The sequence below is a fragment of the Carassius auratus genome, chromosome 11 (genome assembly GCF_003368295.1).
Source record: "Carassius auratus strain Wakin chromosome 11, ASM336829v1, whole genome shotgun sequence".
Taxonomy (NCBI): Eukaryota; Metazoa; Chordata; class Actinopteri; order Cypriniformes; family Cyprinidae; genus Carassius; species Carassius auratus.
This window is the reverse complement of record NC_039253.1, coordinates 9,601,642-9,617,985: the sequence shown is the minus strand read 5'-3', so window position 1 is coordinate 9,617,985 and position 16,344 is coordinate 9,601,642. Positions and strand designations below refer to the sequence as shown.

The window sequence follows — 16,344 nt, the reverse complement described above, 5'->3', positions numbered from 1 at the left end:
CCACACCCCTCCAGCTCATCAGTTGACAGTGGAGAAGCTGCAAGTTTTTAAGAAACAAATTCATCAAGACTATAAACTGTGGCAAAAATTGTTTTCTCTTTCCGTTATATCACTTTCTCCAGTGAAAAAATCTCATCTGGATCAGAAGAGAAATATGCACAAGCAGTGTTTACAAGTGAACACTAAATACATGTCTGGAGTCAAAACTTGACTTTTATGGATTACAGACTTGTATTTTGGCCAGAAGTGATGTATTAAAGTTAAAATGCCTAAATAATGAATTTGTTTCTTACAAACACACAGCTTTTCGTTTCACATGATGTTAGCTTGTGGACTGGCATGGTGTGGATTACTTGTGGATTATTGTGATGTTTTTATCAGCTGTTCGGGCTATTATTCTGATGGCACCCATTCACTGCAGAGGAACTGGTGAAGATATATTTCTCCCAATCTGTTCCGATGAAAAAACAAACTCATTTACATCTTGGTTGGCCTGAGTGTGAGTAAATTTTAAGCAAGTTTTCATTTATTCCTTTATTTGTCTATATACTTTTAGTAAAAAGGTTTTATTTTTTTTCACTGAAACATCATGGCCTGACAAGCTTCATTTGTTGCCAGGCATGTGCACATTTACAACTGGCATATTTTGCATGTATCCAGGGCACAGATTAAAACTCAAATCGCTGGGCTGAATAACATTGTCAGTGGTCTTTAGTCCACTGATAGACTTAATCTGTGTCCGTACATGTGTATTATCAAGAGCTCTATTTATGGTATGATTATGCCAGCCAGAACTCAGCAGTGCATCTCTTATAGACCGTCCTAAATGGATCTCTCCTGGAGCGGAGCGGCTATTTCCATTATGCTACATTTGTATCTCACGCTATTATTGCTCGGATAGCACAGAAAGATGCAGTTCTGTTCTGGGTTTCTGTTACAGACCTTGATGGGTCTCCATTTACATTAATGGTCCCATTTTGCTGGATAAAAGCCTGCTGAGTTTGGCCTGTAGCTTAGAATGGCAGATCCTGGATCACTCGCTGTGTTTGTGAGGGTTTTAGAAAAACACCTTTGCTTAATTTTTTAGTTGTGTTATTTTGGTGTTTATGCAAACAACCTGCACTTTAGAAAAAGGGAATTACATTTTATCCATCATAAAAGGTTTTTCTGGAACCGCATATACTAAGAAATTATTTAGAATCCATATAAAAAACATGCTACCCTATCAATATTCCTGCAAAATGTTAACCAAACAATTTTTTTTTTTTGTTGTATTTGTCATAAAATAATTTATTAGAAAATTATTTTACTGTTTGCTATTAATCAGTTTACAGAAATTGATGTAGTTTATACTTCTGAATTGAATTTGCTTGTTAATTTTAGCAATTATTGCCAAATTTACAGTCCTTATGTACATTTTCTATTTGAATTGGCTACTATTATAGACTCTGATTGTTTTGTTGATTGCATGCTTTGTTTATGATGTTGTTTTTGTTTATTTGTTGTTGTGTCATCTTTTTACTTGCTGATGTTCATCGATTGTCGCTGTTTGCGTGTTTAGGGTCCATATGATTCTATATAAATGATTGCATATAAGATTTGCTTTGCCAGACATTCTCTTGAGGCAAAGATTGTGCAGTTCTTAATAAATAAAAGTTATGAGTTATGATAAAAAAAAGTGATTTTAGAAATAATAATAATTTGCTAGTTGCTAATTTGCTGAACAATAACTCTTGCCAGAACAAGATTTTAGGCTAAACTGAAGATTTTTTTTTTTTTTGCTTTTGCACATTCAGGTGTGTTTTTGAATATTTCGCAAATATTACAAGCGAAAATGTTCGTAACTGCACCAGTTTCAAAACTTTCCACCATAGTGAGCAAAACCCCAAATCTGACTGGCAGTCAGTCAGTCATTATTGAGTCATTGATGAAGCAATTTGGGTTTTCAAAGATAAATGTTGTCCATGAATCCTGAATATGTGGCGGCTGTTAATTTCCTCTCTGATCCCGATGCTTTGATTATTAACTTTCTCAATAATGAAATCATAACAGTATATTCTTCAGCCATTTTAAAACATCCAAAAGATCTAATCAGAATTCTTTGGTGCTCCTGAAAATGCATTTACACAGTTCCAGTTTTTTTTTCTTTTCTTTTTTTAAAGAGAAGCGTTTCAGATTCAGTGTGGTTATTCCATCCGTCCCAAATCATCAACACACCATTAGGACACACATATGCCGGTAATGCTGTGTTTGGCAGTGTGTTTAATATCTCATTTTTCCAGTATATGTCCATCAGCACATCTCCCTCTTTCATATAATTCCACTGCACGGATCTTCTTTAACAACTGAAGTTCACATGAAACATCCTGTATGACCATAACCATCTCTCAGTTATTTTGAGTGATCAAAATAAGCACTCTGACCCTTCGGGACCCCAGCTGTGATGGCTTAAGGCCTTCTGATGACCTTCAAACGATTTGCCAGTAGCTCTTCTCCTGGCTGATGGTGACAGAGTGCCATACCGCCACACAGTGCTGCGTAATCTAATAGCGGGGCAGTGCCGGCCGGCCCACGCTTACCCTCCGCTCGCTCTCATATGAGGAGGAGGGCTAATGTAATCTGTTCAAGCCGCTAGAATCAGCCGGTAATTAGATTTGTCTGTTCATGATGTGTATGTGGAGGACTGACTCATCTTTTCCTTGAATCTCTGCTGCACAGGAATGTGTCAAATAAACTCTCGGTTTGCCATTGAACTTTTCAACTTGTGCAGTGGAACCAAAAAAGGCACTGCTGTGAAGGTGAGGTGTTGCTTTCGTGATTCCGTCCCAGTACACATGACAAATGGGATAAGACCACCCATCTCTGACCTGTACAGTGCTGAAAGGATGACATCAAATAATTTTTAGGCCAAAATCTGGAAATGACGTAGCATTTTAACACTCCCAGTTCCATCACCCTGAAGTTTTTTTAAATGGGCTTTTGGGAAAATGCCTCAAATATAGTTTGTGGTGAACATAAACTCAAGATATTTTCATCTTTTATTCTATGACATAAATACATTGGTATACCCACAGTGATTTTTTTAAGGGTTAATGAACCAAATTGGACTTTGAAGATTATCAGGAACATTAAACGTCATCATGTCAAATGTTATCCATTAGTCCACTTTTACAGACTGGTTGTGTTGACTCTTGCAAACTATTCTAACTCAAACCTTCATGGAAAATGCTTTTTAAATTAAAACTGAAGGAACTGTCCAATAGTGGTGATACTAAAGTCATTTGACAGTGTTATAGTTCATTAATAGCCTGCCTTTTGCTTTTTACTTTTGGTGATTGCATTTAGCTAGGCATCAAAACTCATGAATGTTTTCATGTGTAAGAATCAAAAACCTTTTTGGTCAAAGAGCTTAAATTCTCTCACAGACAGAAATACTTTTAACTGGGCTTTAAACATAGGCATAACTAGTATAATATTTACTTATTTGATAGTAATTCTAAAAGTAAAAACATGCTAGATGGTTAACAATCTAAGGGGATTTGAAATGTTATTATATATCATATATGATCAGTTATTTTTTTTAATTAGAATTTTAATGTTACCTGTTATTAAATGAATGTTTATTATGTGTTTTTTTTTTAAGTGTTTTGTTTGTTACCTTGATGGTGTTTTGTATTTTTATGAAATTATGCACCTTTAAATAAGTATTTACTTTAGCTTATGAAAAATGATTTGCTTGTTTAGCTAGCATTCTCTTTACCACCTGTGTTTCTGTGGTGGTTGTCAGTGTTTTGTAAAAGTTCAAAACTGCTTATGGTAATTCAGTAAGTATTTTCTGTAAATTTTAGTTTAATCAGTAAAACCTTATGGTAGCATTTTTTTTTTTTTTTTTTTTTTTTTACAGTAATGTTCTGGCAACCACAAGTGTTTTTTTTTTCTGTAAATTTAATGGATGGATGGATGGACGTATTGATTTATTATAGATATAAGAGTAAAAAATTAAATTATAAAATTGTTCTTAATAATTTAATTGATTAATTAACTGATTTGCAGTTAATAAGTGGTTGGTCTTCTATTAGATGTCAGGATATTGCTAACACTAGATCCCGATATACCTTGATGCCTTCCTACCGCTATATAAGAAGGTAAGGCTACATTTTTCAGACACAGCCAATTTGAAAAGAGATAATTCAGACCTTATATGTTCCCTTGGTGACACCTGCAGGAGGCAAGGATATTTTTTTTTTTTTTTGCAAGTGACATATTATAAATCACAAATTTCATTTACATTATAGTAGATGTTTTGCCAGTGGGAGTCTTGTATTCGCCGAGCAGCTTTGAGATGAATGGGATTGCTAACGGATAGCTTTCTCCAGGCATTCTAGAATCTGCTTGGCTTATGATCTGCTCATGCAGTACTGCAAAAATTCAAAAGGGGGCGCACAACATCAGCAGAGATAGGCTACTCACTGGAGGCTGAGAGTTAGATTCAGGTTCACAGTTCACCCATGATCAGATAATTAATGAAACCTTATGAGATGCCATGAATCCTTTCATTACGCTAAATGGAAGCAAACAGATGGGATTGATTTCTAACTTTTTTCCGTGGCAAAGAAGTCACAGGGCACACTGAATGTTTACTCCGCATGGTAAAGTGAGGAACTGAAATGACCTCCGCTGTTATAAATTGCTCATAATCCTCTGGAGATGGTTTTGATGTTATGATATTTGTCTGATATTTTGTCTTTGTGTGTGGGTGTGTTCAGTAATTTTATAGCACATCTGTCGATGCGCAGTCTTTTCTAAAGCACTGCTTTCATGTGTGTTTCATTCGCCAATTAGTCTCAATGACTTCACGTGTTTTTAAAAGGATCTTTTTGTGAAAGTCTCAGCTTTTAAAGGGCTAAAGTGAGATAACCCTAAGATATTAATTTCAGTGGACTGGCCGGTCATGGAATCCGTATCTGCAGCAGTTTTGTGCCAGCAGGCATCTAAAGTTTACAGTAGGGCTTCATATGGGACTTGATGACCTTCACAAGCTTCATCAGAGGAGGCCTGTCTGCAGCTGCAGAGACATTTCAAATTCAGCTGTGTTCTGTTTCGGGGACATTTACTTTTACAAGGAGTATGGGGCTCACGCTTTCTGTGGTTACATGGACCTTTGAAATGTGCAGGTCTGAAAAACTAGTGCAAGATGTTGTTTTCAAGTCGAGGATGTTGAAAGTGTGTCGAGGGCTTGATAAAATGCAGTGCCTGCAATATTAATAGCGGGTGAGTTCACTGATCTTTATATACAAAATTAAGTTGATCATTACTACTATGCATTGTGCATCTTTCAATTTATTTATGTTTTACATTTTCACACACTCACACACTCTCTCTCACACACACATGTTTGTTTTTGTGAAAAGTGGGGACATCCCATAGGCGTAGAAAATAGGCATAGGCAGAAAATTAGCCTAGTTAATTAATATTTAATATAATGGAATATATTCCTCTGATCTTGTGATGAACTTTTAAAATAAAAGTTATAGTTAATAAAGTGCCTTAGGTGGATGAGAGCGTATTTCTGAGTCTTTATAGCAATATTTCCAAACAATCTCAAAGCAAACAAAGATTTATTTGTTGTCCTAAAACATTGTATTAGACTAAGTGAGGAGTAACACCTAACCTGAAGCAAAACTGACGTGAGAAAGTGTTTGTATATTTGCGGTTTCTCAATCTCATCTTACAAAATGCTCGAGTAAAGCTTTAGCTGCCGTCCGACAAACGTACAGCTCTGTTTGAAGCTTTATTGGAAAGGTATGCTTGTTCCCTAATGTATAGTTTTACACACACACACACACACACACACGCACACACACAGCAGTTGCTGGCCGTGTGCAGCAGATCTTTCAGGAAAGAAAAAACAGATGTGGCCTCTTGTCTCTGTTAGCCACATCTCTCTTCAGGCCAATATACATTTCCAACTGACTGCTTTTAAGAAAGTGACCTATTACGCTGACAGATATATTTTTCGAACATTGTCCGGACTTGTCAAAAGATTTCCACGAGGGAGAGTAATTTGTTTATTAGCAGCAGCGGAAACATTTCCTCTCAGAGCGTCTATTAGGGCTTTCAGTGTATGAATATGACTGCTGATGGATCTTATGCAGCAGTGAAGGACGAGATAAGACGAAGTCAGAATGAAACAAAGTCAAGTGAGAGAATCCAGCTGTGGGGTCAACTCCAGTGAGTCACGCTGCCCTCTGCTGGCAAACACTTCATGTCAGGCCAATACGAGTAAAAGTAGTGTGAATCACTTTTCTGTCTATATATGACCCTGGAGCACAAAACCAGGCATAGGTAGCACTGGTATATTTGTAGCAATAGTCAACAATACACTTTATGGGTCTAAATTGTTGATTTTTGCCAAAAATCATTAGGATATTAAGTAAAGATCATGCTCCATGAACATCTCCTACCATAAATATATCAAAATTTTATTTTTGATTAGTAATATGCATTGCCAAGAACTTCATTTGGACAACTTTAAAGTAGATTTTCTCAATATTTAGATTTTTTTGCAGCCTCAGATTCCAGATTTTCAAATAGTTGTACTGTATCTCAGCCCAAATATTGTCCTATCCTAACAAAGACATTAATACTTTTATTCAGCAATGTTCAGCAATGTAAATTGATTAAAATTGTCAGTAAAAACAGGTATAATGTAAATCACTGCAACCACTTTTCAAAGCTGATAATATTAAAACATCTATCTATCTATCTATCTATCTATCTATCTATCTATCTATCTATCTATCTATCTATCTATCTATCTATCTATCTATCTATGTATCTCATTGCAAACAGTGAGCATCTTGTCTTTTTCAAATTTGTCATTAAAATATTAATTAATGAGCAAGTCCTATGGTGAGATAAAACGCTGTACTATAATGCTTCTGATAGTATCTCTGAAATCTTTCTCATTCATTTTCATCATAACATGTCTTTACTGCAAAAAAATTAAACAATTCAAATACAACAAACTAGAGACTTCTCTTATTCAGAAAGGCACATGCTGTTTTTAATATCAGCGAAGTTGAGACATCAATCTATTTTAATATCGTTGTATTTTATAATAAACAAGCACAAATTTTTGTTAATATTTAAATATTTTGTGACATGCATGATTGTGATGTACCTTCCCTGTTGTGTCTCCTCCTTTCTGTGTACTGTTTATGAGGTATAATCATTTCACAATCTCCTCCACAAGTCATTAAGCACTCCATGCTCCATACATATATGCATAAAACTCCTTTAATACATGAGCACCATTAATCTCTGTAGCATCTTTAAAAGCAGAATTAAACTTTCATTTGTATTTTTCTTTGCTATGTGTCCGTTGAGCCCACAGCCTACTCTACTGCTTAAATATTAATCAGTGCTGAATCACACATTGAGGAGTGACTCTCTCTCTCTTTCTCTCTTTATATGCACATCCGTCTCTAGCAGTTTTACACTAAACACAGCAACAAGCACCATCCCCCTCTTCTCTCATTTTATGATTTAGCCTGGATGATGGAGCGCTTGCTGTGATTTTACAATGCATAACTGTCCTTGTTCTTCCTCGACCTGCATGCCTATCAACCAATCTAGTTTTTAAGGTTTGATTTAGAGATTAGTTTTAGGCTAAAGACTTGGGTTGGACTGTTATGAACCTACAAGTTTCTTCTGATGTGTGGTATAGTTATTCGTTTTAGGATGAAGACTATGTTTATTTGTTAGGAATGTTGTGGAAAAAGAACTTGCCCTAGTTGGTCACCTTAAAGAAATACTAGCATGATGCACTGTAATTTTTCCCTCCGAAGTTGTAAATAAAAGAGTATTTGGAGTATGTTGAATAGTAGGTGGCTCTATGCCCCGCTTGTTTTCTACAAAATTCCCTCCTTCAGGCAAGAGCAGTCTGCTCTGTTTGGCCAACTGACCCAGTGCATTGTGATTGGCCCGAACACAGCAAGCACTCATCGGAAATGTAACGCCCCTTTCCATAATCCCGAGCTTCATCTTTCAAAATAAATGTAAAGACAGTTAATAATGTGATGAAGCTCGTATGTGACCGTCTCTCTCTCTCTCTAACACACACACAACATGCAAAACTCTGCATCTGAACAGTCAATAGCAAATACATACAGTCCTGTTCCTCATGTAAATACTATGTACTTATTATAGTAATTACAATAACTAACTAGGTACTATACCCTGAACCTACCCCTAAACCTAACCCTACCCCATGTAGTTACCTTGTGTTATCAGAACTTTTTTAGATAAATACACTGTAAGTACACTATAAGTACATGTTAGTACACATACTGTAAGATTAAGTGCAACCAAAAGCATACTTGCAGTAGCTGATTCAGAATCGTCTGAAGTCAGAATGACCTTCTCTCCTAGGTTCACGAAACGGTCGTCCATAAAATGCGTTACTGTTCTGTTGTAATCTTAAAGATTCCTAAATCCTAAATTCCATAAATCTACTTTCCGAAGGCCAAATAAAGTGCTTTTGTATCTTGTGTATCTTTTGCCTGGATACACACTGCATTTCCCTGACATGACTGCTTCAACACTAACCGGTTACTAAAAACCACCCTTTTTTCTTTGCGTGAACATGTGGGAGGTATTATGCAAATGTTCCACATAGTGATGTAGACATGGGCATGATTGAATGAAAGAATATCTCTTTGGATTTGAGACTTTAGTCTACTTTACAGATCTACTTCATGCACCAAGAATTTGTAACGCTCCAAAGAGAAAGGAAAAATTGAAATCACATCATATGACCCCTTTAAATTACAATTTTTTTTTTATTAATTTTAATTTATAACAATTTTGTTTTGTATAAATAAATGTAATGTTATAACTGAATGACGTAATATCGTAAAATGCAGCCGAATACCGTAATGATTGTAATATTACTCCTTAACCTTTAGGGAAAAGGGTTAAGGAGGCATTTAGTTTTTACCGTAAATTTACAAACAGTTTTACATTGCTGTGCTCAGTTTAGAACATTGTAGCGTGTCACACACCCACACATCTCTGCAATTATCATTCTTTATCTAATGCGAACTGTAGTTACGTTTCATTTCATTTAATGGCCTCCTTAATGGGCAATATCTCCAAAGTCTGAGTGTGCAGGTCCAGGCGGTCCCTCTCGCCCGAGCAGCTCCGCCCCGCAGTCGAGGACAGACAGCGGAGAGACCGAGACATGTGCTGAGAGAGAGAGAGAGAGAGACAGCGCGCTGTGGAGGGAGGACCGCTCGTCTTTAGGTTGGAAAGACAGAAAATGTCATTTCGCACTTGTGAGAGCGTCGTCGGTCTGTGAGGAACAGCAAAGTTGTTGACGCGCAGAAGCGACATTTAAAGCGCCACGGCATCAACTTTGCGCGTGATGCGGCGCGCGCGGGTTCAGCATCGCGTCTGTGAGAGCACCGCGAGACTGCAACAGAGATAACTTTCACACGGCAGTTCGTCGGGGAATTCTAGGCTACTTTTTACTCTCATTGACTGTTGATAAAGAAGACCGACTCGCTTCAGGTGGCTTCAGAGAGAGGAGACGCACGGACCGCGCACGCGAGTGTGGAGTACCAGCAGGATTTTGAGCGCGTGCGTTCGCCTGAATGGATGCTTACGATCTAGCCACTTTTTTACGAGTCTGAGAAAAGTTTTTGAAAGCCGCTGGAAGGGAGAATGGACGCGAAAAGCGATCAGTATTGTAGTTTGACACGCAGCGCGATCTTCATGGAAACATCTCCAGCTATGGAGGTCGAGATGCTGGATGGATCCTCCGTGAGAAGTTCATTCGCTGAGCTTTGACTTTACTTGTATTCCTTCGCTGAAGAATGTGATGCGTGTGAATAAGACTAACCCACACGTGATCGTTCTTCTTAAGCGCACCTGTTATTATTCACTGAGCTTGTAATTATCTCCCCGTTTGCGTTGACATTATGGACAAGAACTCTATTGCGTATCAGATGGAGTTGACGCTTTTCGCGGTCGTCGTCCTGTTTTGGGTCACCGTGTGTGCGGATGACAGTAAGATCATTTCAGACCGGTATGCTGTGTACTGGAACAGCACGAATCCCAGGTAAGAAACACCTCGGTTCATCAGGAGTCCATGGGAGTCGAGTGTACCTGCTTCTGCAGAGTCATGACTGGCAGGAGTTCTTCCAAACTACAATCAGGGCAGAGTTGTGCGCTTATTTAGTTTGACCTTTTTATCTAAATACATACTTTTTATATACATATATTTAAATTAAAAACCAAATATATTTATATAAATATACAGGTGATTGTTTAATTAGGTAAACTTGTGACCCTCCAGTGGAAAAAGGGCTTTTTTGTGAACAATCATTATCACAGTTTTAACAGATTACAATTAAAAGTTTATTATTATTATTATTCTGCCTCTTTAGTGAGTTTTTCCTAATTTTAAATAGTTTGAAATCTTTTAAATGTTGCATCTGCTACGCTTTATCTACATTAGGCTCGTCCTCTACATTTAAATTTTTACTTTTCCCTTTTCCCCCAAGAACCTTAAAAATTCAGTTTTGGTGTTTTCATGTCAAAGATTCAACACCCCAATATTGTCATTACCATATCGTTGAACAAATGAGTCTCCTCTAAAAAAAAGTTTCTTACTAGTTATCATGCACATAAAAAAAGTCAATATTTTTTATTTAGAAATGTAAAAAAAAATTATAATAATTTAATGGCAGTGTATTTTGTGCTTACTCATCATTTCTTCACAAATTTAGAAATATCATTACCATCACACATTATTAATTATACTTAAATCCACTTGAAAGCTGATCAGGCCATGCTCAGATTTTTATTGTAGTACATGTTTTATTATTGATCAACATACATTTTAAGTTAGTGAAATGCAACCAATTGAAAAATGACCATATATTTAATTTAACTGTATTTTTATATGATCAGATCTGGTACAAGTTTCGTAAAAAATCACTCAACTCAGTCCGAAACATGCAAAGTCCTCCCTTTGAGTTTTTCATGTGTGATTTCACACAAGAAACAATGAAGATTTCAAAACGCACACAAATAGGCCTCAACTGGGCACTGTTTTAACAGCTTGTGTGTTCCATTTGAAAGTACTTACAGGGCTTCTCACAAAATCAGCCTCTCTATGAGCACATTGTAACTTTTATTGCACACTTACTGTTTGACACTGTTATGAGTTACTGAGGGCTGTATGCTGCGTTACATTATGTGCCGTTGGTCCGCAGAGTTGATAATCACCAACATTATGCTAATGAATGCATACTTTTATATCTTGTCAGCTTTAAAGACACTGTTATTTTGTTTTCCATTCTTTCATCATGGATGTTCCTGAGGTGGGACCAGTACTCTAGACCTTTCTTTTCATATCACCATATGGTTTAAATAGTCTGAGATGAAGCGGCCCTTTCCGAACACCCCAGCACCCCTCATCAGAGCGCTCTCTCCGAGGCCGTTTCTGGCAGAGGACGGAGCTTTGTGTAACCACACAGTCAAACAGTACATGCCAGAGTTTTAACCAGTATGAGTAATTATTGAGAAGTCCACAGATGTCTGTTCACATCAGTAGTTCTGTGAAGAAGTTTTTTGAGCTTTTGTGCTTTGTGCTGGGGATTGTTGCTTTTTGTATGTTTGCATGGAACGGGTTTTGAGAAAAACTATAGATTTGAATTTAGGAATCATTTTTACTTGCGTACTGTTTTTTTTCCGGTTAATCGCAATAGAAGAAACAAAGAGTTTCTGTTAATGAGTGCATAAAAGTTTTTTTATTGTATTTTTTATTAATAGAAAGAGATTGAACATAGTTTTAGTTTTTATAATATTTATGGGCTTGATAAAAAAAATGGCTTATGCATTATATAGAATAATTTACAATAATACATTTATATATATGTATACATGTGTGTGTAATTTTGTAAAAATATATTAGACCCCTCCACCCTTTAAAAAAGCTAAATTATTCACAGATCTAAAATAATAAATGTAAAAAACTTTTTCTGCTTCTGTATTCCATGCGTCAATGCATTCAAAAAATTTAAATTGTGATTACGGCATGTCTGGTTAATTATTTTTTTCCTACATTTTTCTGTACCTGTAAGTCTGCTGTGTTATGTCAGGGCAGTGAAATGTTTGTTCAGCTAAACTTCCCTCTGAATGTGTGTGTGTGTGAGAGAGAGAGAGCTCAGGGAAAAGCATCTCTATTATTAGGTTGGAGAGTGTTTTAACCCATGCTATCGATTTTACCGGTCAGCTCGTAGATCTATGAGATATACGTATCAGATCTTCCAAGTTTGGATTTTCAGAAACCCAGAGCAGATGTGCATTGTAGCTCTGTGGATTGTGCTTGGTTGTTTGCAGCCCTGCGAAACTGAAATTAGAGTTCGCTGGCTTCATCGTGATCTGTGGTTTTCCTGCATGCCACCATAAAAGCCAGCGGTTCTGTCTGGTGTGGTTTGAATCAGGCCCTGACGGTTTGAGTCTGTTACGTGGCTCAATTAGGAGTGTGAGACTGAAATGACTCGTGCTAAATGACCCCAATCAGAGCATAAATAAATACACTGAAATACATTTCTGCTCGGTATGAGTTGAGCCCGGAGGTGTCGATTTAACCCTTGTGGCTTTACGGTGAGGTCTTATGATGAGGCTGGTAGCTTAGAAGAAGCAGTTAAGGTGAAGTGTTGTGTTCACGTAGGGTACGCCATCATGCAGATTGCCCGTGCAGCACTTTCGGACAGTTTCAGAACGGAGCTATTCAGGTCTGAAGTGTGATCATTTTCATGAATCCTAGCATTACATTAGTTTAAGCCATTTAGTGGACGCTCTTATCTGTAGCGACTTTAATTTCATTATTAAAAAGCAGAACCACATGGCATAGTCTTTTATGGATGTTTTGCTAAACATTGCAAAAGCGTTTTATTTTTATAGTTTGATTATTTTATATTTATTTATTAATGTTATCATTATTTTAATTTAATTATTCTTTTTAATAAAAAATTTTTTTTTAAATTTGAATTAATTAATTCAATAAAATATTTTTCCTGTGCAGGTAAAAAATGTGCAATGGATTATTTTAATTTTAATTTTTACAAATAAACATTTTTAAACGGCTCTCTTTTAACATCCTGTTATGATATCCATATGATTTTTTTTTTTTTTTAATCCGCTATAATAAGAAACAATTGTACTTGAAGGGAAACTTCAAGCTTCTTAAAGCTAAACTTTCTTCTTTGTATGGTTTTATTTTGCTGGCTTTTTGTCACAGTGTAATTGGTTCCTCAAGGTTATGAGGGATGTCTGGTGTCAGAGGACTCCTGTATGAGGGCAAGACACAGATCTGCCTGTATGGATCCACATGGATTTTATTCTCTTAGGGTCATTAACCTCTATTGTGATTAGAATGCCTGAAATGAATGACTTCAAGCTTGACCTTGGCTGCTCGTGTCAAACTCCAGCTCCTGTAGGTGGCATCGCACCATATTCTGCCCCAGTTTCCCGATTTGTCCGCCATTTTGTGAACCCTCACACTTGCCTCTGGAATATGGTGCAAAGCTGGAGACAAAAAATGGAGTATGGGGTTAATGCAGTCATACTATGACAACTTACCAGGGATAGTTTTTTTTCTTTATTGTTTTGTTTTATTTAACTTAATTTGTTGGTTTATCACCCGAGGCAGCATTTTGAAACTTTTTTTTAAATAATTTTGTTACCGTTGTAATAATGATCTAGTTTAGTGTGGAAAAATCCAAGTGCTAAATGTCGTTAAATATATTATTTTAGTGACAAATTATCGTTATAATACAGCCTGTATTTCAGACTCTGGATTTGTTTGCTCAAATAATAGTTTTGCATCAAAAAGTGTGGTGAATTATTTTTTTAAATCTGTTTTATTTATCTATTTTATTTCTCATATACAGGTGTACCCAGTGCCCAGTTTATTGCGCCTGACATTAATTGATTTTTCTGTTTTAAACAGCACTTAGAGTTCGGTCAGCTTCCACTTCTTTGTTTGTGCGTTCCTTCCGTACGTGTGTTTATAATTCATTTCAGGCAGCTGCAGGGTGGCAATTTACAGTCTGCTTTCATACAGACAGAAATACCTCAAATTTCACAATGCATGACCGAGTGTTTCTTCTGCTAGGACTGTGACCTGCCGTCCTGAGGGTCAAGGGAACAATTTTGCCTCTTTGTAGGAAAGCACTCTGAGAGAAAACCCATTCCCACCACCGATTCGCCATCCATCCCGTGACTTATTGCAACTTTAGCATGAGATCGCCGTTTTGTTCGCCGGTTTAATCAAATTAACTCATCCATTAAAGTGTATAAATATAATCATTGTTTTTTTTGTTTTTTTTTTTCTCAATGACCCTCGTCCATTAATACGCAACAGTGAGGGAAAGCACTTAAACTGACAGCGCTCCGGGAGCAGTGAATTCGTTAGTTTTGGAAATCAGATTACAGTGGGAATGACGGTCAGCTGTGTCCACTTGCTAAAACAACAGTGCGTCTTTTAAGATGGGTGCATGCAGTCACGCAGCCTCACTGCGTTTCTATGAGATTACGGGCTACTTCAGTTGTGAAGCTGTAGGGAGAAATTCAGTTACTGAGGTCTATAGGTCACCAGTTGTTATAGCTATAATGCTTCCATTCCGTTTACAGCTGGACTTCAGAGTCATCTGCTAATGATTATCAATGACAGAATGTTTCATGAAACCTTTTTTTCCCCCCTAAATACATGGGCCGAAAAGGGAATGGAGCCCTCGCCGGGAGTGAATAATGCAAATGGTCTGACACCATATTGCATCAAAAGGCTCTAACATGTAATTAAAGTTTAAAGTCAGCAGTATGAAAGACATTTTGTAATCAGTAATCTAGGTTCAAAGTTGCGCTAAATAAAATGTCCCAGAATCGGCATATTCAGTTTTCACCGTTAATCAAAGTTACATTACTGCAGGCTAAAATAAAACACCCCGCTGCTTCAGTCACTGAATGGTGGGAAACCGTTGTGCTTCTCTAAATTTGTATTGCAGGGTAACATAACCCTCTCCGCCATTATCTGCACTGTCCTGTCACCCTGCAACAAAATGACGGCGTACACGTGAACATTTACACAGATGGGACATGCTATCCAAACACTTTTTTGCACAATCAAACAGACAACAAAAAACTAAATTCAAGGTTGATGTTTATTAATGCATGTTTGTTTGTGTTTTAAAGCTGAACATTTGAAGTTTCCTCGAGTCGTTCGAGTAGTTAATTTGTTGACGCCAGGTTGTTTTTTAAAACAGTGATTTATTTGAATTTCGTTCTTTTGTTTTAATATTTGTTTTAGTTTCTTTTGTCTGCTTTCAGGAAGTTTCGAATCACTCAGTTTAGTCAGTACAAACTCTCTTACACTAAGCTGCAGCCGAAATGCTTTCGACACAGGCGCAATGACGGTTAGTTTTCACACTTTCTTGCCGCGGAGACAAACCAGAATTCATTCCCAGGACCTTACAGGGCACCTTATCACCCCTGCGTCCTCACCTCTTTGTGCGACAGTTTATTTTTGTCTGTTTTTATACCCAGCAACAGCCCCAATCACAACGACACCCTGCCTTCTGTATTACTCATAAATTTTAATGCCTGACCCACATTCACGTAGCACATTGGCAGTCACGTGCACCCAGGGAGCTCAAACTTGGTTTGAGGTAGGTGCTCTTTCATGGGTGGATCTTTCCCCCGATGGAAGAGAAAACGAATGATTTCAAAGCAGTGTTGCACACCGGCTTTGGTTTAAATATCAGATCTGAGGACTGGGTGTTTGTGTTAAGTCTTCTTGTTTTGCTTTCATCCAGGTGCCATTGAGTTCTCGGTCAAGTTAGCTCGGGACGCTCCTCTCTCTCAGGACCAAGGCATAGTCTACAGTATTTATGAGGCACAGAGTGCCAGGAAGCCCTCCCTCAAATGGGATTGTGTATTTTTAAGTGACGTGAGATGCTCTATTTATCACCAAACCTCTTTCTTATATGTACTGTGGACCGAATTAGCTTTAATTATTATTATTTTTTATAAAAAATAATATATTGCTTTTTACATTTTTTTAAAATTTTATTATCACAGAGTAATTACTGCAAGCATGATTTTTTGATTTTTTTTTTTTTAATCAGATTTCTCAAAGTAGTTTTTAAGACACAAGACATCGCATTGTTTAATTTGCGCATTAAACAAATGCTCTATTTAAATTCTTCAGGAACTATAGTTCTGTTGACCCACATAAAGTCGGCTCATTATGTCCATCCTCAAACCCCTAAT

At 37.0% G+C, this 16,344-nt stretch overlaps 1 protein-coding gene across 1 annotated transcript in view; it reads left to right on the top strand.

Moving 5' to 3' along the window:
• Positions 1-9,201: 9,201 nt before the first annotated feature.
• The window catches only part of LOC113110969 (ephrin-A2-like), a 118,823-nt gene continuing 111,680 nt past the window's right edge, over positions 9,202-16,344 (top strand). Inside the window, exon 1 of the mRNA XM_026275312.1 lies at positions 9,202-10,123. Coding sequence (XP_026131097.1) covers positions 9,984-10,123 — 140 coding nt within the window. The 5' untranslated portion in view covers positions 9,202-9,983. The remainder of the gene's footprint in view (positions 10,124-16,344) is intronic.